This window comes from Peromyscus maniculatus, chromosome 4, assembly GCF_049852395.1.
Source record: "Peromyscus maniculatus bairdii isolate BWxNUB_F1_BW_parent chromosome 4, HU_Pman_BW_mat_3.1, whole genome shotgun sequence".
Taxonomy (NCBI): Eukaryota; Metazoa; Chordata; class Mammalia; order Rodentia; family Cricetidae; genus Peromyscus; species Peromyscus maniculatus.
Window position 1 is genome coordinate 98,242,996 of NC_134855.1, and position 26,199 is coordinate 98,269,194.

Sequence of the window (26,199 nt, forward strand, 5' to 3'; positions counted from 1 at the left end):
TAGTGTCAGATTACAACAACAACAACAGACTGCAAGCCTTGAGTGGGCAACTCTGCATCCTAGTTATACAGTTAGAGCGATCATCTGTAACTTGTCTGTTTAGAGCTCTTATCATTGGGCACACAAATACTAAACTTCCCTTTTGGTAACCCAATTACAAAACACAGTCTCTGTAGAGTTCTCCCTGAGTCATCCTAGGGCTCAGAACCACTCAATGTTCCTTGCTTTTCTCATAGACTAGCCTTGAATTTGTTCTAATCTGGATGTACAATAACTACCATGGTTTTTCTTTTTAAAATACTTTCCTTTCTATCAAAGCAATTTGTTTCTGAACTAGCTTGATGAAATTGCTTCACACCTTTCCTCTTTCTTGGCTGTTTTGAAGCTCTCTTCAAAATCTATCTCGACACTTCTTCTAGTTAAAAGCTAAGATGGGCACTACCTGTAATTCCAGCACTCTGTGACTAAACTCAGGATCTCAAGTCAAGGCCAGTCTGGGCTATATAAGCCAGATTCTGTCTCAAAAATAAGAATCAAAACAAAACCTACTGTTTGCTAGACCACTGGGTTAACTTCAGTTCACTTTCCAAACAGAAGTGCTTAGAACATCTAACTTGGTATAACAGAAAAATATGAGTGTTGCAGAAATTCTAAAATGGTGTTATAATAAAAAACCTGGAGCCAGGTATTGGGGTAAATGCTGAAAGATCAGAGAGACAAAGGAACAAGTCACAGCTACTTCTCACCTCACCAACTCCACGAATACTGACTTAATGCCTCTGAGTCCTCAGCAAAAGGGGTCCAGCCGAAAAGGGGTCCAGCCAAAAAAGTGATTTAGTTCCTGTTTCCTCCGGCCTTATATACCTTTCTCCACCCAGTCATATCACTTCCTTCCTAGTTCTGGGATTAAAGGCGTGTGATTCCCAAGTACTGGGATTAAAGGTGTGTGCCACCACTGCCTGGTTCTGTTTCTCTCCTAGAGTAAATCAATCTCTTGTAGTCCAGGGTAGCTTTGAACTCACAGAGATCCAGACAGACCATTTTGCCTCCTGAGTGCTAGGATTAAAGGTGTGTGCCACCACTGCCTGGCCTCTATGTTTAATCTAGTGGCTCGTTCTGTTCTCTGATCTTCAGGCAAATTTTATTAGGGCACAACAAAATGTCACCACAGATGAGCTTTGCTATCACCTTTGAGGAAGTTCATTAGTCCACACATGTAAACTTAAGCAAATCACCATCAGCATCTCAGCAACCTGAGAAGAGTTAATGAAAAATCATCAATTATAATACCGCGTTAAATTTCTGTGGCACACCTGAGTGTAGTGAGTACCAGCACGGTGGGTGCTAAGTTAACCCTAGTTGAATCTGATTATCCACTCTTCCATTCTTAGCCAAACTTGAGAACAGAGATTCCCCATGGGGTTTTAGACCGCAGGTGGCTCTAATTTAGTATAAAATGGTATCTGCGTTTTGAATCACCCCAATATAATCCGTTAGGACAGCTATAGCTCCAATCTGCTAAGAGAAGAATGTCCCTGTCTGGTTCCAAGTTGTTAAAGAACAAAAAGAAAACAAAAACAAAAACGAATAAAACATTGAAATCTCGAACGTCCCCAACAAGATGGCTTATTTTACTCTCAAAGATGACTACATTGAACAGACTGGAGTGGGAGGCGGTACAAGCACCTCCTCTCCATAATTACAAACCGAGATTGTACTCAATATTAAATGAACACACAGCGTTCCACTAGTTGCTGGCACATTACTAAGACGCTTCCCAACAGCAGAGACCTCAAAAGCAGAAAAAAAGAGGCGAGACTGTCAGTCTTGAGGCGGAGAGGTGGTCCTGGCCTGAAACTCGCAGTCTTTAAACACCAAACTGAGGCTGAGATTCCTCCCAGACCCTAGGCCGACAGAGGTCAGGGCCTGTCCCAGAGGTCAAAGACCTGGAGCCACGCGTCCAGCCTGAGGGGCTGCGAGCAGAATCGGACCGCCCCCGTGAGGATCTGTGCCCTGAAGCCAGGTGCACCGCTCGCCCGTAAACTCTAAACCCACGCGGGTCAGAAGAGGCGCCGTGGCGTGGCTTGCGTGCAGGCGCAGACCCGCCACCTGGCCCAGGGGCAGACCATCCGACCCGTCGGCCTCCGACACACCCAACCAGGCCGGGCCCTCCATACTCACACTCACAGCCCGTCCTTCCTACGCCATTAGGCCGCCGAGGGCCCGGAGAGGGAGCTCCCAAAGGCCCCCTGTGCCTCCGGTCCGGCGGCGGCCTGGGACCCGCTCCCCGCCGGGCACTGACGCCGCCGCCGCCGCCGCCGCCGCCAGCGCGCAAGCGCACGCAGCCCGGCGCGCTCCTCTCCCCCCCCCCCCCACCCAATCCGCCCCTTTCAACCATCTAGCTTTATTTGAACCTAAGAAGTGAACAACGGACACCGGGCGAGAGCCCTTAAGCAAAACACAAGAACAGAGGTAGGTCCCTTTGCACCTCCCTTTCATTCAGCCTTTTTTTTTTTTTTTTTCATTCTCCTAGCTCTTTCTGGGCTTTCCCCCCATACTTTCTAAGCCCTCCACTGTAAGCTATGTGACACTGTCTTGACTAAATTTCAAAACTATTCCTTCCTTGTGAAACTTTTGAACAGACCCCAAGTTAGACATGGTAGCTCACTCCTTATTCTGGGGATTGAGAGAAGAGGGTCAACGCGAGTTCAAGGCTACATAGGTCCTGGGCTACAAAGTGAAACTATGTCTCAACAAAAACAGAACTAGGGCTGGAGAGATGGCTCAGAGGTTAAGAGCACTGGTTGTTCTTCCAGAGGTCCTGAGTTCAATTCCCAGCACCCACATGGTAGCTAACAACGGTCTGTAACTCCAAGATCTGACACCCTCTCACAGACATACATGCAGGCAAAACAACAATGTAAATAAAGGAATAATAAATAAATTAAAAACAAAGTTAAAAAAAAAAAAAAAAAAAAAAAAAAAAAAAAAAAAAACAGAACTAAATTTAAATCTTAACCTAACTAGTAATTATTTATTTTCGTTTTGTTTTGTTTTTCGAGACAAGGTTTCTCTGTGTATCCCTGGCTGTCCTAGAACTTGCTCTGTATACCAGGGGGGTGCCCTAAAAGTCAGAAATCCGTCTGCTGATTTGAGTGCTGGGATAATCTAGGATCAAAGGTGTGTGTCACTACTGCCTGGAGATAATTTTTGACTTCAGGTAAAAAGTGATGTTTTCTTGGAATGTCAGTTTTTAGGACGTTTGATTTATTATTAAATTGTGATCACCCCTGCTCTTTTGGGATCCTGTTATAGTGATTGTAATAAAGTTACATTGTAATGAGCAGTGCTACATCTTTATGATTGAAACCACAATAACAACTCCATTTAAGAAAACTATCAGAGCTGGGAGTGGTGATGCTGGCCTTTAATCCCAGCACCTGGAAGGCAGAGGCAGGTGGATCTCTGTAAACTTGAGGCAAGCCTGGTCTACAGAGTGAGTTCCAGGACAGCCAAGGCTACATAGAGAACCCTGTCTCGAGAAAAAAAAAAGAAAAAAAGAAAAGAAAAGAAAGGAAGGAAGGAAGGAAGGAAACTACCAAAGCTTCAAATAAAAATAAACAACTACCTTGATTTATGTATGAATCCAGATTCCTTCTAAAGGTTTAGAGAATTCTTGCAGTTGTGTATTTGTGACATCACAAGTCCTTGAAGCATTCAAGGTCTGCTGGACAGCTCATTCTACCTCCCTTGAAAGGCTACAGAACGGCTTTGCTCTATAAATTCAGAGCCATAGTCCAAGGGAAAACCAATATGAGTGAGGACCAAAATAACCCTAGATCAGGATTTCACAACTTTAAAACATTAACATTTTGGAGCAAATAATTGTTATCAGTTGCTGTTAGTGCATTCTAAGATAATATACCCCAACTCTTCAGACCCTGCCCAATGTCCCCTGGAAGGCAAAGATTGCCCTTTGCTGAGAACTACGGTAACATATCCATTACCATCCCAACCGTAAATGAGTTCAGCCATATATTTTCTTCCTCCCTGCCCTTAAGAAGTGATTTGAAAAAAATAAACAAAACAGAAACTGCTTAGTTCATTTCTACAGGCTGTAAACAAGCAGTTTATAATGCTTGTCAGTTCTCTTCTCTGGTCAGCTTAGTTTATCACATTCTCCAACCATACCTCCAAGCTCCTCAATTCCCTTGAACTTGCAGCGACCTTTCTAATCAGCAGAGGCTCTGTCTCTTGACTTCTCAGAAAACTTAACTTCCTGTTTCTAAACATACAGGCTTACAGATACATTTTGTCATTATAATTGAGAATAGTCCTCCCTCCCCCAACTCTGTGTGGGTTGGTCTCTCTTCCATGAATGTTCCTTTCATGTCATTGTCTAGAGGTATTTATTTTTACACCTATTCATTTGTGTCTGTGTGGAGCAACATTCTTGCCATGTGGTGCACATATATAGAGAAGTCAGAGAACCAGCATCTATGTGGGATCCAGGGATGGAAATCAGGTCTTCAGGCTTAATGGCAACCACCTTTACCTGATGAACCACCTTGCCAGCCTCAGTCCTATGGGTTTTATTGTTTGAGACATGGTCTCAGGTAACTAATGCTAGCCTCAGAATCACTGTATAGTCAGTGATGACTTTGTACTGTAATCCACCATCTCATGATGCTGATATTACAGACTTATGCTGCTATCCTAGGTCTCCTATCAGTTTGATTTTTTAAAAAAATGATATTTGTCATGTATGGGTGTTTAGCCTGCATGAATATCTGTGTACCATCCTTGTGCCTGGGGCCTGTAGAGGCCAGAGGAGGGTTTGGATCCCCAGGAACTGGAATTACAGTTGTGAGCTGCCAGGTGGGTGTTGGAAACTGAATTTATGTCCTTTGGAAGAACAGCTATCTCTCCATCCCATGATTTTATTTTATTTATTTATTTTTAAGACAAGGTATTACTATATATTCCTGGCTGACTTGGAACTATGTAGACCAGGCTGGCCTCAAACTCACAAAGATCCCATTGTTTCTGCCTCCAGAGTACTGAGATTAAAGAAAGGAGTGCACTACCAACTCCCATCAGTGATTTGTGTACTTCAGCTCTAACCGTCTCAAAATCTCTATCTAGATTATCACACTCATTCTTTTTAAAATTCAAGTGTTTTCTCACTTGGGTCTTTTCTCTCATACTCAAGTTTGCCTGTCTTAATTCTAACAAAATAAAAACGAACAAAACACATCATTCCTTCCTTTTCTCTGACAAGGCCAAAGTTTTCAAAAGCATTATATAATCTGTCCCAATTTCTCTCCCCTCTCGAACTATTGCAATATTTGTCAACTATCACCACTCCTCTGTGTTATTAAATTCAAAAGACATTTCTCAGGCTTCATCTTCTTCTATCTCTTAGGAAGATGCTATTTCTTTGAAATAGTTTTTATTTCCTAGATTGCCAGCATTTTACTTTACTTCTAGAGGTGCTTGGAAGAATTCTTGGGGCAAGTGATTTAAAACTCTTCAGTAATTCAATATCCATAAAACGAATTTCTAGGCTCACTATTCCAAAATTTACAAGATCTTTAAAGATCTGGCTCTTTCCCTAGCTTGATTCCCAGCTCTCCTGGCGATGGACTCAGGAATAAGCCTTTCATGTGCTAGGCAAGTGCTCTACCTCTCTCTTCTATCCACTGATAGCCCCTACTCATTCTTCCTCCTCTGGTGTTGGTGTTGAAATAAGATCTCAGTATGTCGTCAGTCTGGCTTTACACTTCAGAGGTCAGATGATCTTCCAACCTCAGCCTCCGAAATAGCCTGGGGACTACACAGTGTGAGCTATCCCGCGTTCATTTTTCTCTTGACTTAGAAAGTGCAACTTTCTAACAAGAATGAACCTCAAGAAACTTCCAGAAGGCGCCGCGTTGTTCTTGGCATCCGTTGTTTCCACAGCCTGGAAAACTCTTATTTCTTTGACTTCCGGAGGACCTCCTCCTTATCCTTCGTGACTCTAAGAGTAACTTCCTGAGGCAACCGTACAGGCACCCCTCAAAATAAATTTTGTTCGTTGTGGGCAATCCGGAATTCCTGTGCACCGTATTCTGTTCACTGTAGTGTGTTTACGCATCTATTTCCCCGGTTTGGTGATGGATCAAAACACCCTGTAGGCTTCGGCAGTCATTCCAACTTTTCCTCGGCGTTCAAACGCTAAGGTGTCCGGCACACAGCTGCTTTCGGTAAGGATGGTTACGTGAACTGCCCCCACCTTCGGGCGGGAGGGGAACCTGTAAGGTTAACGGGTGAGTTCCCAGGCTCTCCGCCTGCGTGGCAGGAGATGTGACCGCCCTCCCCGGACGGTGATTGGCTCCAGCTGCAGAGGTGTGTCGCCCCGAGGCGCCGGTCGAGTGCGCAGGCGCACAAGTCCTCGGGGCGCATGCGCGCAAGCTCATTCCCGGTCCTAGCTAGGAGCGTCGGATCCTCCGGGGCTGGAGAGGAGTGGCGGGAGCAGCCTGGTGAGTCTTCTGGAAAGTGGCTGGGAGAGCTGGTCAGCGGGAAGGATAGTATGATATCCCGAGGAGAAAGGGTGTGGAGGCGGTTGAGTTTTGGTGGGGTCGGACTCGAGGGGAGAAGGGAACTCCGGCCAGTTCTCGGTAGATTGGGCCGAGAACAAGGACGCCAGGCGTTGGCGACCAGCGCGAGCCCAGCACAGGAAGGAAAGGGCAATGGTGGTGCCCTGGACTTGTGGCTCGACTCCCTCTCTCCTACCTCCAGCCTCACGGTGTTGCTCTCAGTGTTAACAAACTGCCTGGTGGCCCCGGTGAGCACACAGTTTTGAGATAGTTGTTAGAAGAATGGCCCTGAGGCTGGTGGCGTTGCCCACTTCACTGTCTAGGAAAGTCCCTGCTTACCTTGCGGCTTCCCCGCAGGCGCACACCAAGAGTATGGTCAGTCAGAGGACGATTTTTCCCAATTTGGGTTCGAAGTAGTTTGTGTGAGGGGGAAAAAAAGTACTGTTAGACTTCTTTCCTTCGTCCTTAATCATTAGTTACTGCACTATTACGAAAAGCAAACTGGTGCTAGAGGAAGCGAAGGACATCAGAGCTGAGAAAAGAGAGATCTTTCTTTCCCTTTTGCTGATGGTCATCTGGGTGGTTTGGGCTGGAGGTGGGGATGGTGACTGCAGGAGACTTTAGAAACTGGCGGCTGTTCGACAGCACGTTCTCAGCCTTTCGAAAACAGTGTAGTTTCTTACTACAAGATGTTTTAAGCATTGAAGTAACTTCATCCGCCCTGCTGCCTTCTGAGATGTCCTGGTAAAATGCTAATAGGTTCAGTCATAGCCAGGTAAAAAACAGAGCCTTCTCATGTTTTTTTTTTCCCTCTGGGAAAATACTACGCTTAAAACCTGTGAGGCCTCATTTGCTAAAGCACTTAAAAACAAACAAAACAAAACATGTTCTCACTGTGTAGCCCAGGCTGGCCTGGAACTAAGAGACCAGCCAGCCTCTCTGTCCCAAGTGCTGAGATTACAGACATGCACCACCATGCCCAGCTAGCTTAGGTACTTTGAAATCCAAACTTAAGCTATGTCATAGCAAAGTAAGAAATGTTAATATTTCTGTCACTAGCAAAGTTGATGCCCAAAGTATCCATTGCTCACTTATTATTTGTTCTCTTGGTGAGAGGAAATGAGAAGGAACACGTTGAAGTAGATAATAACAAATAGGAGAAACACTTCTCACTGTGCTCTGGGACAGGTCATATTAAGGTGAATTAAATGATTAAATAACTTGACTTGTACCTCAAATATTTACCATTCTTGGTGGGACTGTTTCTTTTGGAGGGGGGGTTGTTGTTTGTTTGTTTGTTTGGTTGGTTTTGGTCAGGGTTTCCTCAAGCTTTCCACTTTCTGCGCTATAGCAACCCTCAAGATCAAGTGAGGAATCTGGGGTGAGGGTCTAATGACACCTCATCCTCTCATTCTGTTCGGGAAGGTCAGCAGGCCCAATTTTGGGAGTCTTTTTGTGAGCAATCACAGTTGCTCTGATGAAGATGGTAATGATTGTTTATGCTCTGAGGACAGTGTTCCATAATAACATATTTAATAATTATAAGGCAGTATTATACCTGGGTGCCTTTGCATATATCTATAATCTCCACTACTTGGAAGGTGAAAGCAGGAGAATTTCGAGTTTCAGGCAGGCATCAGCAATCTCATGAAACTTCATCTCAAATATAATAGTAAAATAAAATAAACTATATTGAACATTCTGTTCTAGTTACTGTTTTATTTTGGTATTTGGTGCTTGGGGATTAAACCCAGAGCCCCTCCTGCATCCTAGGTACACTTCCTTCTGAGCTGCTTTCCTAGAAATAGGTACTGTTAATAAATATTTTGCATAAGTTAACCATGCAACTGGATTTAAGCATGATTCTCATTAAATGAAGAAACTGAAGTATAAGAGATAAGTAAGCAATAGTCAGGATATGAAAGCATTATGTCAGCTGGTGTGATAGCTCATGGCTGTAATGCCAACACTTTGGAGGCAGAGGCAGGAGTATTTCTGGGTTTTTGTTATTTGTTTGCTTTACATTTTACTTATCTTTTGTGTGTGTGTGTGTGTGTGTGTGTGTGTGTGTGTGTTGCACACATATGGTAGTCAGAGCACAGTAAGAGTCCGTTCTTTGCTTCCTTCATGTGGGTCCTAGGGATCAAATTCAGGTCATCAGACTTGAGTTCAGGGCTTTTGCCTGCTGAGCTATTTTGAGGGCCCAGATGGCTTTAAGTTTGACACCATCCTGGTCTAAATTGTACCAACTTTGTCTTAGTTCATTTTTACTGTTGCTGTGACAAAAGACCACGACCAAGAAGCATTTATTTGGACTTACAGTTTGACAGAGGGTTAAAGTTATGGCAGGGAGCCTGGCAACAGGCAGAGCTGGCACGTGAGCAGTAGCAGTAGCTGAGAGATTGTATCTTGAGACCCAACCACCGGGATGAGAAAACTAACTGGGAGTAGCCTGGGCATTTGAATCCTCAAAGCCTGCCCTCAGTGACAGCTCCTCCAACAAGGCCATACCTTCTAATCCTTTCCAAACTGTTTCACCAACTGGGGACCCAACGTGCAAGTAGATTGAGTCTGTGGGGGCCATTCTCATTCAAATCACCATGGTGGTTGTACACACACCACAGTCGGGACAGCTGCAGATTCCTGGGATGGAACTCAGGCTTTCAACTATGTAAGCCAACACCTTACTCACTGAGCCAGCCCTCTTGCTGGCCCCAGGGACACCATTCTTTAATGTTCTTTGGAATTACTCTTTAGAGACCTCAGCATATACCAATTGCTCTTTTTAGGATACTCTGGAAACTCCAGAACAATTCTAATGTGATGCGTTTTAGGGACAACTAACACGGTTGTGGGGAATGTTTTAAGTGAGGTGAAGTGTTGTCCTTCATCGTTAACTAAACTTGGTATCTGACACGCTTAGCCTGCCGGATTGTCGTCTTTCCTAGACAGATGGCAGAGAGCTGCTGGTGCCTGAGTGGTTTTTTTCACCTTCCACATGTGCAGTGTGAATGTGATTGATTGCAGTCACACATCTGTCTCCCCTGGATTACACTCAAGTCACTTAGGGTAGAATTGTGGAAATTCCAAAGCTGACAGAAGCTTGTATTAGACACCAAACAGTTAACTTAAAATATGCACTTCTGTAAAACTGAAGTGTAATTTTTTGGTTCCTGATTTCTAGTGGTTCCTTCTGACTCACTTGATTTTTGTCTTGAGTCATGTGTTTCACTGTATGAAACATGATGTTTATAATAGATGATTCTGTGCTGCACTTACATCATGCCATTTGCATAGTTTGGGGGGTCTCCACATAAGAATGGCTAATGTTATCCACGTAGAAGAAGGTACAAAAGAAACTCGAGATAGGAAATAAAGGGAGGAACATTATTTTTTGTTTTATATTTTGAGACAGGTGTATGTGTGTTGTGGGGGGAGTGGGGGCTAGGCTAGCCTTGGAGTAGTGTTGCAGTGTTCTTCTGTCTCATCTTCCCAAGCAATGGTATGAACCATCACACCTGGCTGTGTGTGGTGATAGACTGTGTACCCTCATAAAATTTGCCTGAAGATCAGAGAACAGAACGAGCCAGTAGATTAAACATAGAGGCCAGGCAGTAGTGGCACACACCTTTAATCCTAGCACTTGGGAGGCAGAGATCCGTCTGGATCTCTATGAGTTCCAAGCCACCCTGGACTACATGAGATTCTTTGGAAGGAAACAGAACCAGGCAGTGGTGGCACATACCTTTAATGCCAGTACTTGGAAGTCACACACTTTCAATCCTAGCACTAAGAAGGAAGTGATATGGCTGGGTGGAGAAAGGTATACAAGGCGTGAGGAGACAGGAACCAGAGGCTTTTTGGCTGAAGCCCTTCCGGCTGAATCCCCTTTTGCTGAGGACTCAGAGACATTCAGTCAGAGGATTCATGCAGTTGGCGAGGTGAGAAGTGGCCGTGGCTTGTTCCTTTGTCTCTCTGATCTTTCAGCATTTACCCCAATATTGGCTCCAGGTTTTTAGTCTAAGACCTTTAGAAATTTGAACAACAGCTATGGAAAGTATTCTTAACATAAACCATCTGATCTAAATGCCTCCAGGAATTGTTAAATTTGGAACATTGTTTCCTTTTTGGCTTAAAGTATTATCTCTCTCTTTCTCCCTCTTTCTCCTCCCAACTCCTGCCCCCACCCCCAGGTGTGTGTGTGTGTGTGTGTGTGTGTGTGTGTGTGTGTGTGTGTTTCTTTTTGATACAAAAGTAGCCCAGGCTGACATGAAATTCTCTAAATAGCCCAGGATGGCCTTAAAGTCCTCCTGCCTCAGCCTGCCAGGTGCTGGGATTATAGGCATGCACCACTAAATTCTGCCAACCATTCATATTAGAAATGGAATGTAGCTCAGGTGTGATGGTGGGTGCCAGCAATCCCAATACTTGGAAGGTTGAGGCAAGAGGATCATGAGTTCAACACCAACTTTTGCTACATAGGAATTGAAGTATGTTTTATTTATTCCCTTTTACTTATTTTGGTTCTCCAGACGGGTTTACACCCTAGCTTAGGCTAGAATAGAAGTCTTCTTTTACCCAGATTGGCCTCAGACTTGAAATAATCCTTCCTGCCTTGGGTTCCTAAGTGTCTGGCAAGCAACATCAGACTGGTTCTTGCTCCCTTGTAAAATGAGTGAAAGACACCTGGAATAGCAAGCCACATCTGTAATCCTTGCACTTCAGAGGCTGAGGCAGGAGGATAGGTCACTAGGCTACAGTGACTTTCAGAACAGCCCAGACTGCACAGTGAGATCCTTTTTCAAAAACAAAACACCTAGAGAAAGATATGCTTTCAAATATTGAAGAAGTTGGCATAAACACATGCTGCTGAGGGTCTGTCTGCCTTTGCCTCCTGAGTACTTGGGATAAAGGGATGCGTCAACACATCTGGCTAGGATTTACCTATTTTTAAGATTTCATATAAATCTGCAGGGCATTATGGCACATGCAGAGGCAGGTAGATCTCTTTAAGTTCGAGGCCAGCCTGGTCTACATAGTGAGCTCTAGGTCAGCCAGGGCTGCATAGGGCTATCCTGTGTCAGAACAAAACAGATTTCTTATAAATGGTATTATACAATATATGGCCTTTTTGTGTTTATTTTCATTTATTTGGTTAATGCCTTAAGTGCTAACACATACTGTAGACTGTAAATACTTCAATTCCTTTTTAGGGCTGAATAATATCACATTATGTGGACATTTGTCCCCTCCTCCTACTTAGCTGTTGTGAATAATGTGTATGTGTTACCTACATTAATATAAGTGCATCGTGAGTGCAGTGCCCATGGAGATCAGATGGAGGTGACAGATTCCCTGGGACCAGAATTAGAGACAGATGTGAGCCATCATGTTGGTACTATGAACTAAACTTGGGTCCTTCTGCAAAAGTAACAAGTGCTCTTAACCACTGGGCCATATATCTAGCTCCAATTCAGCCTTTTAAGTGCTGGGATTTATAGGCATGGATCACCATGCTCAGCTTCTTCTAAATTTTCAAAATAGTAGTCAGAAACTATTTAATTAAAAGCCACCTGGAATGTGTGTGTGTGTGTGTGTGTGTGTGTGTGTGTGTGTGTCTGTCTGTCTGTCTGTCTGTCTGTCTGATGATAGGGATCACATTAGAAGCCTTGCACATGGTAGGCAAACACCATCTTCTGCTCTCAGCTACTGTTTTTGTATGGTGTTTGGGTTTGCTTTCGAGTCTCACTGTGTAGCCTCTCTGGCCTCTAACTGATGACTGATCCTCCTACCTAAGCCTCCAGAGTGCGTCAGCTATTCTTTAAAGAAAGAAACAAAGAGGGCTGGAGAGATGGCTCAGTGGTTAAGAGCACTGACTGCTCTTCCAGAGGTCCTGAGTTCAATTCCCAGCAACTACATGGTGGCTCACAACCACTTGTAATGAGATCTGGTGCCCTCTTCTGGCCTGCAGGGACACATGCAGGCAGAATATTGTATACATAATAAATAAATAAATCTTTAAAAAAAAAAAAAAAGAAAGAAAGAAACAAAGAAAGAAAGAAAAAAGAAGCTTTTGCATATGCTTGATTTTTTTCCCCTTTTTTTCAGAAAGCATAATGGCACTCCGTGTATTTCTCTGCCCAGTATCACACATTCATGGCCAGCTTTGTTTCCTCTGTTCCTCCACCCATTTCCTCACTTTTGAATTATAAAGTAATTCCTATAAACAGCTGTGTGAGTGACAAGGTACCTCTTACTACTAATGCTAGCATTGGGAAGCAGGAAGACCACCAGTTAGAGTTCAACCTGGGCTATATAGAGACCTTAATGTGGAACAAATACCCACTACAAGACCCTGTTTAAAACATAGCTTCTGAGCTGGGCAGTGGTGACGCACGCCTTTAATCCCAGCACTTGGGAGGCAGAGGCAGGTGGATCTCTGTGAGTTCGAGGCCAGCCTGGTCTACAGAGTGAGTTCCAGGACAGCCAGGGCTGCTATAGAGAAACCGTATCTCGAAAAACAAAACAACCGCGTTCCTGCAATGCTCCCCTTTTATCTGTGGTTTCACTTTCTGCAGTTCCTGTTACTTGTGGTCAAGTTCTGTTTGAAAGTATTAAATAGAATATTCCAGAAATAAGCAATTCGTAATTTGTTTTTGTTTGAGACAAGAGTCAAACTAGGTGGCCAAGGCAGGTGTCTACCTTGAGATCATCCCTTCTTCTTCCTCCCAGTGCTGGGGTTATAGACATGTGCCATCATACCTGCCTAGAGTGTCCATTTTACATTCTGTGCTACTTTGACTGTGGTAGTCTAATCTCATGCCATCCTGACCCATCCTGCCGAGACTGAACTACCCCTTGTGGAGCATCTTTACCAACCCATAAGTCACTTCTTGGCTAGTTCTTTGATCAGACTTGGGTATCTTCGTGTTTGTGTTCATTCAGGTAACCCTTATTTTAATAATAACAATTTAATAATAAACTTGATAGTGGTGGTACCAATTCACATATGTCAGCAGAAGCTACATAGTGCTTTCTTCAGGTGAAAAGATGAATGCATGTTTATCATGGGTATGTGCAGAAAAAAAGAGACACCCAGAGGTTTGTACTCTGTAATTTCAGTCATCCACTCGGGGCTATTGAAGTGTATCCCCTGCAAAAGAAGGACTATTGTCGTTTTCTGTTTTCTTTTTCTTTTACTCTTTGAGGGTATTTCTAACAAGGAGCTTGTTACAAATTCTCTTTTCCAGCTACAGTCTCCATTTTCTTTATGGGATTCTTTCATCCGTTTGCTCAGTTTGTGTTAAAAGGTTATTAAGAACTTGTTGAGACTTTGTTTGAACCGATTCTTGCTGCCACATGTAAAATATTTTCCATCTAACCTTCAGTAAAGGTTTCCCTGTAAACTCTGTTAGCAGTACTTCAGACAAATCTGTTATTATTTCTGTTCTTTTATGATTCAGAGAGGTTGGCCGAGTGGCCTTTAATCCCAGCACTTGGGAGGCAGAGTCAGGCGAATCTCTGTGAGTTCGAAGCCAGGCTGATCTACAGAGTGAGATCCAGGACAGGCACCAAAACTACACAAAGAAACCTTGTCTCGAAAAAAAAAAAAACAAAAAAAAAAAAAAAAGAGAAGGAGGAAGAGGAGGAGGAGGAGGAGGAGGAGGAGGAGGAGGAGAAATGATTCAGAGAGGTTGATCATCTGCCAGTGGTTGGGGATATTTCCGATAATTTAGATTTACTGTATGTGCCAACCGCAAGATTTCTCTCAAGAGAACCAGGAAATGGTATTATACTTTGGAACCTGGGTCTAAAATTTATTTCTTAGTCTGTTTTCTCCATTCTGTTTGTTTTTTGTATTTTGACACAGGGTTGCACTGTATAGCCCTGGCTGGCCTGGAGTTTACGATGAGGACCGAGCTGGCCTCAGACTCACAGAGATCTACCTCCTTGCCCCATTCTTTTTTTTTTCTTCCAATTATGTGTATACATGTGTATGTGTATGGGTATGTGCACATGAGTCTGAGTGCCTGCACAGGCCAGAAGCATCAGATCCCCCTAGAGCTGGAGTTGCAGGCAGTCGTGAGCATTCTCCTTATGGGTGCTAGGAACCAAACTTGGGTCCTGGAAGAGCAGTAAGTGCTCTTAACCACTGAGCCATATCTCCAGCTGCCTATTTTCTCCATTCATATAAATATATTCTCTTGGTTGTTGTAAACTATCATTTTAAAATGATGAAGATCAATATGTGAAATTTTACAATATAACCCTATAGCAAATGATTTGGGAAATTGGGGTAAAGAAGAAAAAAATTATTTTGAAAGGATTTTTTGTGTGTGTTTTGCCTGCATACATGTGTGTGCATCGTATGTGTGTGTACATCGTGTGTGTGCATCCTGTGTGTGCGTGGTGCCGCCTGAGGAGGCCAGGAGAAGTTGTCGGACCCCCTGGAACTGGAGTTATATGAGCTGTGAACCAAACCTAGGGTCTCAGTATGTAGCCCAAAATAGCCTTGAACTCCCTATAGTTCAGGTTAGCCTGGATCTTCCTGTGTGAGCCTTCCAGGTGATAGGACTGTGGGCATTTGCTGATATGTTTGTCTACTTTGAGTATATCACAGCCAATTAGAAGTATTTTGATAAATCTATTCTAGACTTTTTCAGTTTATATTTTTCTCTACTGTAACTGTAGTGCATTTTTAATGAAAATTACATTATTCACCTTGTTTTTTCATGTTTTGTGTCATTTGTTTATTACTTATGAAGTTAGAAGAGAAGAAAGAGAAAAGGCCATTTATGGGGAAGCTTATGTTTTTAGATTTGTAAAGAAATATGTGGTTTTGTCGACTACTTCAACCTTGGTAATAATATTAGGACCCATTAGTTGTACATTTAAAAATAACAAAAAATTAGCCAAGCTTTAAATGGTGCTTGTTGGCATAGGCCTGGAATACTAGTACATGGGAGATAGAGAGAATCAGACATTCATTCAAAGTCGTCCTCAAATACGTAAGTTTTAGGTCAGTGCTTGGGCTGCATGAGACCTTCTCAAAAACAAAGAAACAAGAAGAGGCCGGGGGGTAGAGGGGCGGCTGTGGGTAACATTTATTGAATATTAGGCACATGCCAGAGAGTGTGCTAACTTGGAACTCACTAATCATAGAGGTTCACCTGCTTCTGCCTCCTGAGGGCTGGAATTAAAGGCATGTGCTGCTGCCACAACTGGCTGTGCTAAGGATTTTGAAGACTCATGTATGTTTGTTTTGAGAATCTTTCTTTGTAACCTAGGCTGACCTTAAATTCCTGGTCCTCTGCTTCTATGTACAGAGAATACAGGCTTGCACTGTCCCAGCTGCCTGCATTTCTTTACGTCTTCACCAGAAATCAACAAAGTATGTTATTGTCCCTATTTTACAACGAGGAAACTGAGTCTTGGTTGTTTACTCTCTTTGTTTGTATGTTTATGTATATGTGTGTGTGTGTGTGTGTGTGTGTGTATACACATGAAGGTCAAAGAACACCCTTTTCTGGCATCTGAGAGTTCCTGTGTGCATGTAGTGCACATAAACCTGGTATATACACATTAGCAAAAATAACCTTTAAAAGAATCCCGCCGGGCGGTGGTGGCGCACGCCTTTAATCCCAGCACTTGGGAGGCAGAGGCAGGCGGATCTCTGTGAGTTCGAGGCCAGCCTGGGCTACCAAGTGAGTCCCAGGAAAGGCGCAAAGCTACACAGAGAAACCCTGTCTCGAAAAACCAAAAAAAAAAAAAAAAAAAAAAAGAATCCCAAGTCTACACACCTGCTTCCTGACATTGGCACACCTAGTGTGCGGGGTCTTTGTTCCTTCCTGATCCTTATCATAGTCCTCTGCGTAGAGAAGGGGGAAGTATTAAGCAGAACTTGAGTTCATGGAAAGGGCGTGTTCCCAGATGACCTCACTGTCACCTGATTCATTTACTTCCCAACTCTATCTCTTGATTTTTAGAAGGCCGGATCCTTAGTCTTCAGTTTTGAAACAGATCAGCTGTAGATTCAAGCCTCTCTCTGAACCCATTTGAGAGTTTTGTTTTGTTTAGCTTTTACTAACAAGGTAGTAGATATTGACTTGTAGTTGGCAAGAATCAACAATAGGAATAGAATTACAAAATTGTGTGTTTGAGAGATCTGGGCTTCCTTATCCTACAGTGTTTCTGTATCTGTAGTATATTGTCTGAAAACCTGGCTGAGGTGCTGTTTGCAGGGATTAATTGATTAATGTGTAGTGGTTTTTCTTGTTTCTTATCCCTCTGTTGGGCACTAAGGAGTTATTCATTGGAACCACGGGTGACTTTAGAGCATGTTGCTTAGGAAGAGCAGGTTTTGACTGGGGCTCTAGGAAGTGACAGAGAAGCCGGAATCTACCTAAGCAGACAAGAGTAGAGCAAGGAAAGGTCTGTGAACATCTGGAGGTGACAAGGTACAAAATAACTCTCTTCATCTCTCTTCCCCCATACTGTCTCGACTGGCTGTGTTTTCTGTCTATCTTCAAACTCCTAATCCTCCTGTTTCAACCTCCTGAGTTCTGGGATTGAGTGTATACCACCACTCCTACCCAAAGAGATATGATAGCATAGCATAGAGATGTGTGATAAAGCTAAAGATTTCTAAACAATTAGCAAATTAATAAAGCATACAGTTTCATGTTAATATCTAATGAGTGAATAGTTGCTATTTCAGGGAAGGCCTTTATATCTTTTTAAAAAAAACTTATTTATTTTATGTGTTTGGGTGTTCTGCCTGCATGTATGTCTGTCCACCGTGTGTGTGTGGTGCTGGAGGTCAGGAGAGGGCCTAAGACCCCTAGAACTGGAGTTACAGATGGGTGTGAGCCACCATGTGAAGGCTAGGACCTGAATGCAGGTCCTCTGCAAGAGCAGCTAATGCTCCTAACCACTGAGCCATCTGTCCAGTATCAATATTTCTTACTTACAGTGTGTGAATATTTTGCCTGAACCATAGGTATGAAAAGTATGAAGTTAGATTTGGAACTTCTGATGCTTGTAAAAACTAATTTATTTGCGTCTGTCTGCAAACATGCATATATATGTGACAACACACACGAGGACGTTGAGAAGACAACCTGGAGGGTCGCTTTCTCCTACCGTGTAGGTTTAGGGTGGAACCCAGGTCCTTAGATTTGGATGAACACCTTTACCCTCTGAACCATCTCACTGACCTCAAATATACTATTTAAATGAACTTTTAAGGCTCAGAATCTTAGTTAAATGCATGTGGTACATTTAGCTGCATACACAGCCACACACAAAACTTAAAGACTAGGAGTTGTGGCTCATTGGCCTAGCCTGTTTGAAGCCCTGGATTCAATTCCCAACACACAAAAGATGAAAAGTATATGATTATTGCATTACAGGGGATTGAACCCAGGGCCTTGTGCATATAAAGTAAATGCTCTGCCACTGGGCTGCACCCGCAGCCCCAACAGAGGAAATTTGCCGGTGACCAACTGGCCATTTAATTCCATATCACACACTTGCAGTGGTAAATTCTGGGGTGTGGTTCTGGTGATTGTTTGCCTGCTTTTTGCTACTACCGTGTGCAGCATTTTTTTTTTTTTTTTTTTTTTTTTCCCGAGACAGGGTTTCTCTGTGTAGCTTTGGATCCTGTCCTGGAACTCGCTCTGTAGACCAGGCTGGCCTCGAACTCACAGAGATCTACCTGCCTCTGCCTCCTGAATGCTGAGATTAAAGGCCTGCGCCACCACTGCCCGGCTTTTTTTCCCTCAAGTGCAGCTCTTTTCTTAAGAGCTGTATTCCTTTGAGAGTGCGCCCTGTTTCTCTACTTGTTTATTCATTCATTAGTTATTTTCTAAGTACATACTGTCAGATCCTGTGAGATGTTAGACAGAATGATGAGCAAAACCTGTTCCCTTTTGAAAAGTGTAGTCTAGTAATATATTTCTGGTTAATTTGATTCTCTGCTTATCAGTATAGCTCACAGCAGGGTTCCTGACCTCAACACTTTTAACATTTGTGCATGATTGTTCTTTGTTGATCAGCTTTCAGAGTGGGTGTTAGGAGTTTTAGTAGCTTCCCTGGTCAGAATCTGCCCACTGACATCCCCCACCTTGCTATAATCACAAGTTTCCAAAGGTGGCCCACACCTCTGATCCAGCACTTGGGAGGCAAAGGCAGGAGGATCAGATGTTCCAAGTATCCCTCAGTTACATAGCATGTATGAAGCCAGCTTGAGTTACATGAGACCCTTTCTCAGAAACAACAATGAAAATGTTTCAAGACCCCAAATCTAGACTGTGAGCCTGGTGTTATCAAGTGATAGCGATGCAGTCATGAGAACATGAGTTCAGATGCCCAGAACCCTGTCAAGCCAGGTGCAGTAGCTCAAGTATGATCCCAGTACTCAGCAAGGTGGAAGGTGGAGGAGACAGGAGAATCTCTGGACCTAGCAGCCTAGTCTGTGTAGCAGAGAACAAAAAGAGACCCTGTCTCAAACAAGGTGGAAGGCAAGTATCCTGAGACTCTCTTCTGACACAGGGGCAGTGTAGTATCTGTTCGATGACATACATGTGCTCAGACTTATACACACACGGGCACACATTAGGTATACATGTACAAACATACAAAATGTAATATAAAGCTATCAAATGCAGTGAAGGAAACCTGTATCTGTCCCATAATGCTTATACCTTAGATGGGTTCCAGCCTCCAACTCAGGCCACTAGGCTGGCATGGCAAGCGCCTTCACCTGCGAGGCCATCTGAGTGTCCGTAGGTGCTTATGCTTGCATAGCAGGTGCTTTTACCCACAGAGCGGACTCACTGGCCCGAGAGTTGATTCTAATAGTCTCCTAAGTTTCAATTTCATCGAGGCCTTGTGTTTTAAGCCAAGAACCGCTTTCCCATTGGAAAGAGTACTTACAGCTGGGCCTGGGGATGTAGCTTGGTTGGTAGAGTGCTTGTCCTAGCATTTGTGAAACCCTGTGTTCCCGCACACAGGATGTGCAGAACTGAAGGATCAGAAGTTCAAGGCCATCCTCTGCTGCAAAGCAAGTCCAAGCCAAGCCCACTTAGGATATAGGATTGCTTGTCTAAAAAAAAAAAAAAAAAAAAAAAAAGAGTATTTCTCCTATGTTTTAGGTGTACTTCCTATACTAATAGCATTAAATATCCATTTTTCCTCTTAGCCTGAGTTCCTGGCTCTGTGGTGTAGTAGAACAGGTAATGAGATTGACCCTTTTAATCTACTTGCCTGGTAAGTACCTAAATCCCATAAATCTATGGTTTTTGCTCAAACTTTTCTGTATCCTTATTCTTCTAGAGTATCCATATTTCTGTTTCTGTGTCCAGTAGAGTTTTGATTCATCATGGATAATCTGTCACCAGAAGAAATTCAGCTAAAGGCTCACCAGGTTACTGATGAGGTAAATGATATTTTTTCATTTTAATATTTCATTACATTTTAATGAATTTAGTTGCTGTGTGTGTGTGTGTGTGTGTGTGTGAGAGAGAGAGAGAGAGAGAGAGAGAAAGAGAGAGAGACAGAGAGAGAGAGAGAGAGAGAGAGAGAGAGAGAGAGGTATGTGGAGGTCAGAAGTCGACTTGCAGAAGTCACTCTCTCCTTCCATCATGTGGGTTCTAGGGATTGAACTCAAGTGGTCGTGTTCGGTAGGAAGTACTTTTACCTCCTGAGACATTTTGCAGGCCTCTATTTTCATTTCTACAGTAGAAAAATGAGAGTGTTTTTTTAGAGATCACTTTGGCTTCTTCTTGGTCCCTCTAAAGTGTTTAGTATTTAACAGTTACTTGCAATTCTGGAAGGAATTCTGAACTTTAATGATTCCTTAAAATCTGTGTAATACACATATTTCTGCCTACCTGCGTGAAATTCCATTGACTCCACCATCTGAAATCTCTTAAGGGGTGCCTAGTAGGAAGGAAATGAAAGTGAAGTCATCTTTTTTGCTTTCTTGTAAGGAGATGGTTGTTCTGGCAAGTTTTAACAATAAAGTAGCATCATAACTATAGCCTGTGATCAATTTGTTTCCTATATTTTTTGGAATGCTCTAACTCTGTGTTTCTTCCTAGTCTTTGGAAAGTACAAGGAGAATCCTGGGATTAGCCATCGAGGTAAGCATTATTCAGTCTTCGCATGCAGAGATGTATGGATGGGACGTTAGCACTAGCTGTAATTGGTGTCACTTGAAACCAGCACTTGCTGAAGACTGTCCAGTGATGTACTGATAAGCCATTTCTGTTTTTTTCTGTGACAGTATTGGATATGGACAGGGAAGATAAATTTATCACAAACTTGTGACTTAATTACTTCAGGGGTTAATAATATGTGTGTTGGTGTGAAGCAGCTAGTTCTGTCTGTGATGTTAGTTCCTGAGAATTTGGTTTTCAATATGATTCTTTCTGTCATTTTGTCAGTATTTGCAAGTTTTGCTGTTGTTTTGGGTTGTCTTCTTGTACTTTCATCTTCCTCCTCCCCCTTTTAGTCTCAGGATGCAGGAATCAAGACCATCACTATGCTGGATGAACAAGGGGGTGAGTTGAAGTCATTATAAGTTTGACTTACAAGGTCAAAAATCCCTATGAAATCAGCCACTTACAAAATTCAGCCTTCTCTTTATAAGAGTAATATGTTTCTTCTTTTTCTTATTTAAATTATGATCTCATGGTCATTGCTATATTGGGATGAGAGGCAACAGTGCCCAACTGTATACAAGTCTGTTAGATATGCACGGCTTATTGTAGGCATTTGTCACATGCACATTAAACATGATATTTTTTGGGTCATTCTCGGATAGCAAGTTCTAAAAGAGATCTAAATTTTGGTGAGGTGAGTTTAGAAATATCCAATTTTGTTGACCTTAGTTAATCCCACCTAGCTTTCACTAGGATAGTGACTAAATGCTAGAAATGCTGGGAATCTGGTCTGGTGGCAAGAGTGGTTTCTGAGCAACCCTCACATGCTGCTGGTGAACAAATCTTTCTACATTGAGGCTCCAGGAGCCTCAAGATGAGTATTGTTTTCCTGGTACTGATATTCACTGGCAGGTGATTGGTAGAGTGGAGTTTGCAGCTTATTGCTGGGTAACAATAGCATTTTCACTGGACATCGTGAATGTAACATACCACAACTTATTCTTAGAACAACTAAATCGCATAGAAGAAGGCATGGACCAAATAAATAAAGACATGAGAGAGGCAGAGAAGACTTTAACAGAACTCAACAAGTGCTGTGGCCTTTGCGTCTGCCCTTGTAATAGGTAAGTTGATAAATCAAGAACTTTTAAAAGTAAATCAGTATATGAGAAGATCAGTGTCTACTCCCTACCCTGAAATAAAGTCAGAAGTGTAACTAGATAACTGGGCCTAAATTAGCAACTTTGTTAAAAAACAAACTGAAGGTCAAGGTTTTCATGTAAACAGGAAGGTTTGTAGAAAACCATGGCTAAATTGACCAACTGTTGTAGCAGTCTGCATACAAAAAGACGGGGAAATGTACATCTGGATGATGCAGAACAGAATGGCATTGTGTCTAGATGTTCAAGGAGTAAAGAATGGACTTCTTCAAAAGACGGGGTGTTAAAGTGAGTGTTAGATGGTGTGATGTCCACTAAGGCTAGGGTACACGTGGGTGTGGTTAGATGATAACCTATAGGAGAGGTAGGGCATGAGTTGAGCTTAGTCAGTGAAAGGATTTGGATGAATGTGGAGGAAAGGGTCTGTGGATGAGGCTGAGTGGAAGGCCCTAGCACCAGAAAACAAACAAAAACCAAAAATAAAACATGGAAGGAAAGGGAATTTAACTGAGCTACATGATTCATTTGAGAAGTAGCCAAAGAGATGTAAGTAGCTGATAGAGGAGCTTGGATGCCAGAGCTAAGCAGCTGATAGACTGGTTGACATTCATGACTGCACCAGGAAGCTCGTTACTAGCAGTTCATTTTCTGGGTCTTTGAAGTTAGACTTTATCCTGAGATTAGAGGATGAAACTTTTAAATCAACAGCAGTTCACTGTAAATCAGTTGGTTGTATTAGGAGCATGGAGAGGGGAGGATCCAAGAAGATGATGATGGATAGTGTGTCCTAGTTTCATTTATGTGATAAAACACCCTGACCAAAAGCAGCTTAAAGAAAGAAAGAGTTTTATTTGGATGGCAATTCCAGGTTATAGTCTATCACTGAGGGGAAGTCAGCAAGAACTTGAAGCAGCTTGTCACATCACATCCAAGACCAGAGAGCAGTGAGTGCTGCGAGCTGGCTGCTTGTTCTCACCTAGTCTCCTCCCTTGGTCTCACACTGTTGGGGCCTATTGGAGAAATTATTTTGGCCACTCCACGTAGTTAAAAGGATATTTATTTAATGGCGTAACTCACAAATTAAGTAATGGGTAGGTCGCAGGGTCTGGGGAAGGTGTAACGCAGTCCAGCGGTGTTCTCCGGAGCTCTGCACAGTCAATCTCCACCGGTCAGCATTCCGGCACCAAGAGAGCACCCAGAGAGAGCGCTGGCCCATCCAGCTCTTAGGTCCCCAGGCGCCTCCCCTCGCCCCACCTCGTAGGCGTGACAGTTGCCAGAGTCTCAATGGGGGTTGGAACTTCCAGAACCAAGCTGGAATGGCTACCCACTACAGGGCCTCTTGCCCAGGGAATGGTGCTGCCCACAGACATGGCCACAGGCAAACCAGAGCTAGATAGTTCCTCAGTTGAGGTTCTCAGGTGATTCTAAGTTGTGACAAGCTGACAATTAAAACATCACATGGCATCTCTAGGAAACAGAATGTTTTATCGTAGCTGTGTATGAGACTGTGCTTGACACAAAGGACTTCACTCCTTTCGTTTTCTTGAGACCAGGGTATCATTATGTAGTCCTGGCTGGCCTGGATCTCGCTCTATAGACCAGGCTGGCCTGGAACTCAGAGATCTGCCTGCCTGGTCACTCATTTTGTTTTATTTCATTGTGAAAATTTCTATTCTCTTCTTACTCTTGGATGAGGCAAATTCCATGATCTTTAACTAATAATAGATATTCAGCTAAGGTGAAGTTTGGACTGAGGCAGTTAACCATTAATCTTTAGGAGCTCATCTTTGAACTCTTAGTTGAAATGAATGTCTTACAGGTTAAGTTACAGAGCTTCATAAACAGTGCTTCCAGCTAGTTGTCCCAAGTGCTAGAATCCCAGCATTAGCCTCAAATGAGTTAAGTCTTATATACTTACATATTTTCAGGTAAGTATGATTTGTTTTTTTCTTCGATGTCTAATGTGAATTCTGGGGATTTACACTTAGGTCCTCATCTTGCACAACAAACACCCTTAACTGCTGAGCCATTTCCTCAGCTCTCGGATAAGTGTTTTTATGTTATAATATTTTTCTGTTCAATTAAAGAAAAATGTTATGTGTATGGGTGTTTTGGCTGCATGATGTCTGTGCACCACGTGCATGTCTGGTGCCCACGGAGGCCAGAAAAAGGCCTTAGATCCCTGGAGTTGGAGAAGATAGTGAGTTACCATGTGGGTGCTAGGGTTGAACCCAGATCTTCTGGAAGAGCAGCCAGTGCTCTTAACCCCTGATCCATCTCTCCGGTCCCTTGTGTGCAGTTTTCACTAAATAAAAAAGTTAAGTTCCTTGTTGGTCAACTCCTGGTTTTGTTTTGTCATGAGGATTTAGGATTTGACAGTGTTCTTTTTACCTTTAATATAAGCTCATTCACCTGTTTAGACCTTGGTTGACTCTCTGAAAGTTTATAGTTTAATAGCTGTGACTGGGCCTGCGGATGTAGCTCAGTTGGTAGAGTGAGTGTATGCCTAGCATGAATAAAGTCCTGGGTTTGAGTCTCAGCCCTGCATAAAACTGGGAGTGGTAGTGTATGCTTATAATCCTAGCATTCGGGTTATTCTCTTCCTCGGCTACATATCAAGTTCAAGGTCAGCATGAGTCACATGAGACCCTGTCTTCAAAACAACAATAGCAACAAAAACTACAATGTGTCAACCAGATTTAGCAGATTGATACAAGCAAACAAATTCTAAATGCCTGTGTAGTATGACTCAAACTCTTAGCTATGTTTTATGAACTTTTGTTCCTCTCGCCTATGTTCCATGTACCATCTTGGAAGAATGAGGGAAGAGAAAGTAGGTAAATTTCCTTGAACAAAAAGAAAGACTCCTCTTTAGAACAAGATTGGCTCTAAGTTGTAGCTTAATAAACAAAATAGCAATGAATTCTAAAAAATGTCAAAAGTAAGAGAACATGGGTGGTAGAACAATGGGTGTATTGATTTTGTTTTTCCCTCTGTCTGTCCCTGCCATATGTAAACAAGCTTTTCTTGGACCTGGGCAGAGAAGGTAGAACATGGCCCTGAAGTAGGCTTTCACCATCAATATTGGTAGAACTCTTTCTCAGTGGGTGGAGAGAAAGCAATCCTTACCAGATAGAGTCAAGGACTGCTGTGACAGAACAGCTGTTCATGAAGAGAGAGCAGAGCTTAGCTGAAAGATGCCTAGGGGAGCCTTTTTTGTCCTATGTCTGTACACCACGGACACCTTGGCCGCCATGTGTCACTTGTCCTCGGCCGTCTCCCATTTCCTCCCCTCCATTGTCTAGATCTTTCTGACCTCACCTGCCAATCTGTTTCAGGCTGAGCACATAATCAGCCATAACATGAGGCCCTCAGACACACACAGATCTTAGGCCTCCTTGTTTGTGAGTCACAAATTCATTCTAGCAGTACTACTAGACCAGTATGTAACAACTTGGATTCATATATTCTTCCCTTCTTTCCTTCCTCTTTCCCTCACTCACAATTGTTTATCTACCATTCAGATATCTATAAAAATTCTGGAAGACAAGGGTTATTACTATTTTTTGTTTACTTTGCTTCATAATGATGAGATTGGTAACTGCAGCTGAGGCTATTGTCTTAGTGTGCTTTTTTGATCACACTTAGGGCCTGGCATGTGGCAGGCAAGCATTCTACCACTAAGGAAGATTGAGGGGACTCGAGTGCTGCCAGCCAGTACTTCCTGCTCATAATAAGTTTTAGAATTTTACTGAGGAATATTATCCTTTGGACATGCTCAGGAAAAATGAAGTATGAAATGGCTTAAATTGTTTTCTTGTTTCTTTTTATCTAGATTCTCAGATGGTGGTTGTTTCTTTGAAACCAGGCAGGCATTTGAGCGCATCGTGTGTTTAAAGCTCTAAAGCTGCTCTAAATGTTCTGTTTGGCATTCACTGTTGTCTGCTTCTGATTCTCTCACTTATCTCTTCCTTTCGTGCTTACTAAAAATGAAGATCTAACATCAAAAGCCGGGCTCAGTAACTGATCAAAGGGATCTTTAAGATGCGGTCTTGAGGTACACACTGAGCTGCTAACGTGCTGTCTAAAGGTGATGCTTCACATGGCTTTTCTGTGCATGTGCATGGGTTTGTGAGTGATGGAAGCTGTTTTAAAAAGCTGTGCTGTGGTGTGTAGTGTGAAGTGAATTTGTCTTGATGGGTGCCATCAGACAAAAGATGGACCTAACAAAAGGATCCTGGTTTGTTAATAACTCCTTTAGACTAATGTACCAAAAACTAAGTTTTTGCTAAGTAA

At 42.9% G+C, this 26,199-nt stretch overlaps 2 protein-coding genes across 21 annotated transcripts in view; one reads left to right on the plus strand and one right to left on the minus strand.

Annotated features, from left to right (window-relative positions):
• The window catches only part of Znf106 (zinc finger protein 106), a 62,933-nt gene extending 56,529 nt beyond the window's left edge, over positions 1–6,404 (minus strand). For 3 of the 5 annotated variants that reach the window (XM_076570436.1, XM_076570439.1, XM_076570433.1), the window contains exon 1: positions 2,182–2,335. The gene's annotated coding sequence lies outside the window, so the exon portion shown is untranslated. Of the gene's footprint in view, positions 1–2,181; positions 2,336–5,686 lie in introns of those variants that run through there. The other 2 variants (XM_076570435.1, XM_076570440.1) reach the window with 2 other exon arrangements.
• The window catches only part of Snap23 (synaptosome associated protein 23), a 34,217-nt gene continuing 10,435 nt past the window's right edge, over positions 2,418–26,199 (plus strand). The window contains exons 1-7 of one of the 16 annotated variants that reach the window (XM_042276014.2): positions 2,421–2,472; positions 19,780–19,847; positions 19,943–20,016; positions 20,681–20,722; positions 21,094–21,142; positions 21,750–21,867; positions 25,739–25,771. In XM_042276014.2, coding sequence (XP_042131948.1) covers positions 19,960–20,016; positions 20,681–20,722; positions 21,094–21,142; positions 21,750–21,867; positions 25,739–25,771 — 299 coding nt within the window. In that variant the 5' untranslated portion in view covers positions 2,421–2,472; positions 19,780–19,847; positions 19,943–19,959. Of the gene's footprint in view, positions 2,473–6,404; positions 6,522–19,779; positions 19,848–19,913; positions 20,017–20,680; positions 20,723–21,093; positions 21,143–21,749; positions 21,868–25,738; positions 25,772–26,199 lie in introns of those variants that run through there. The other 15 variants (XM_042276015.2, XM_042276011.2, XM_042276010.2 and 12 more) reach the window with 15 other exon arrangements.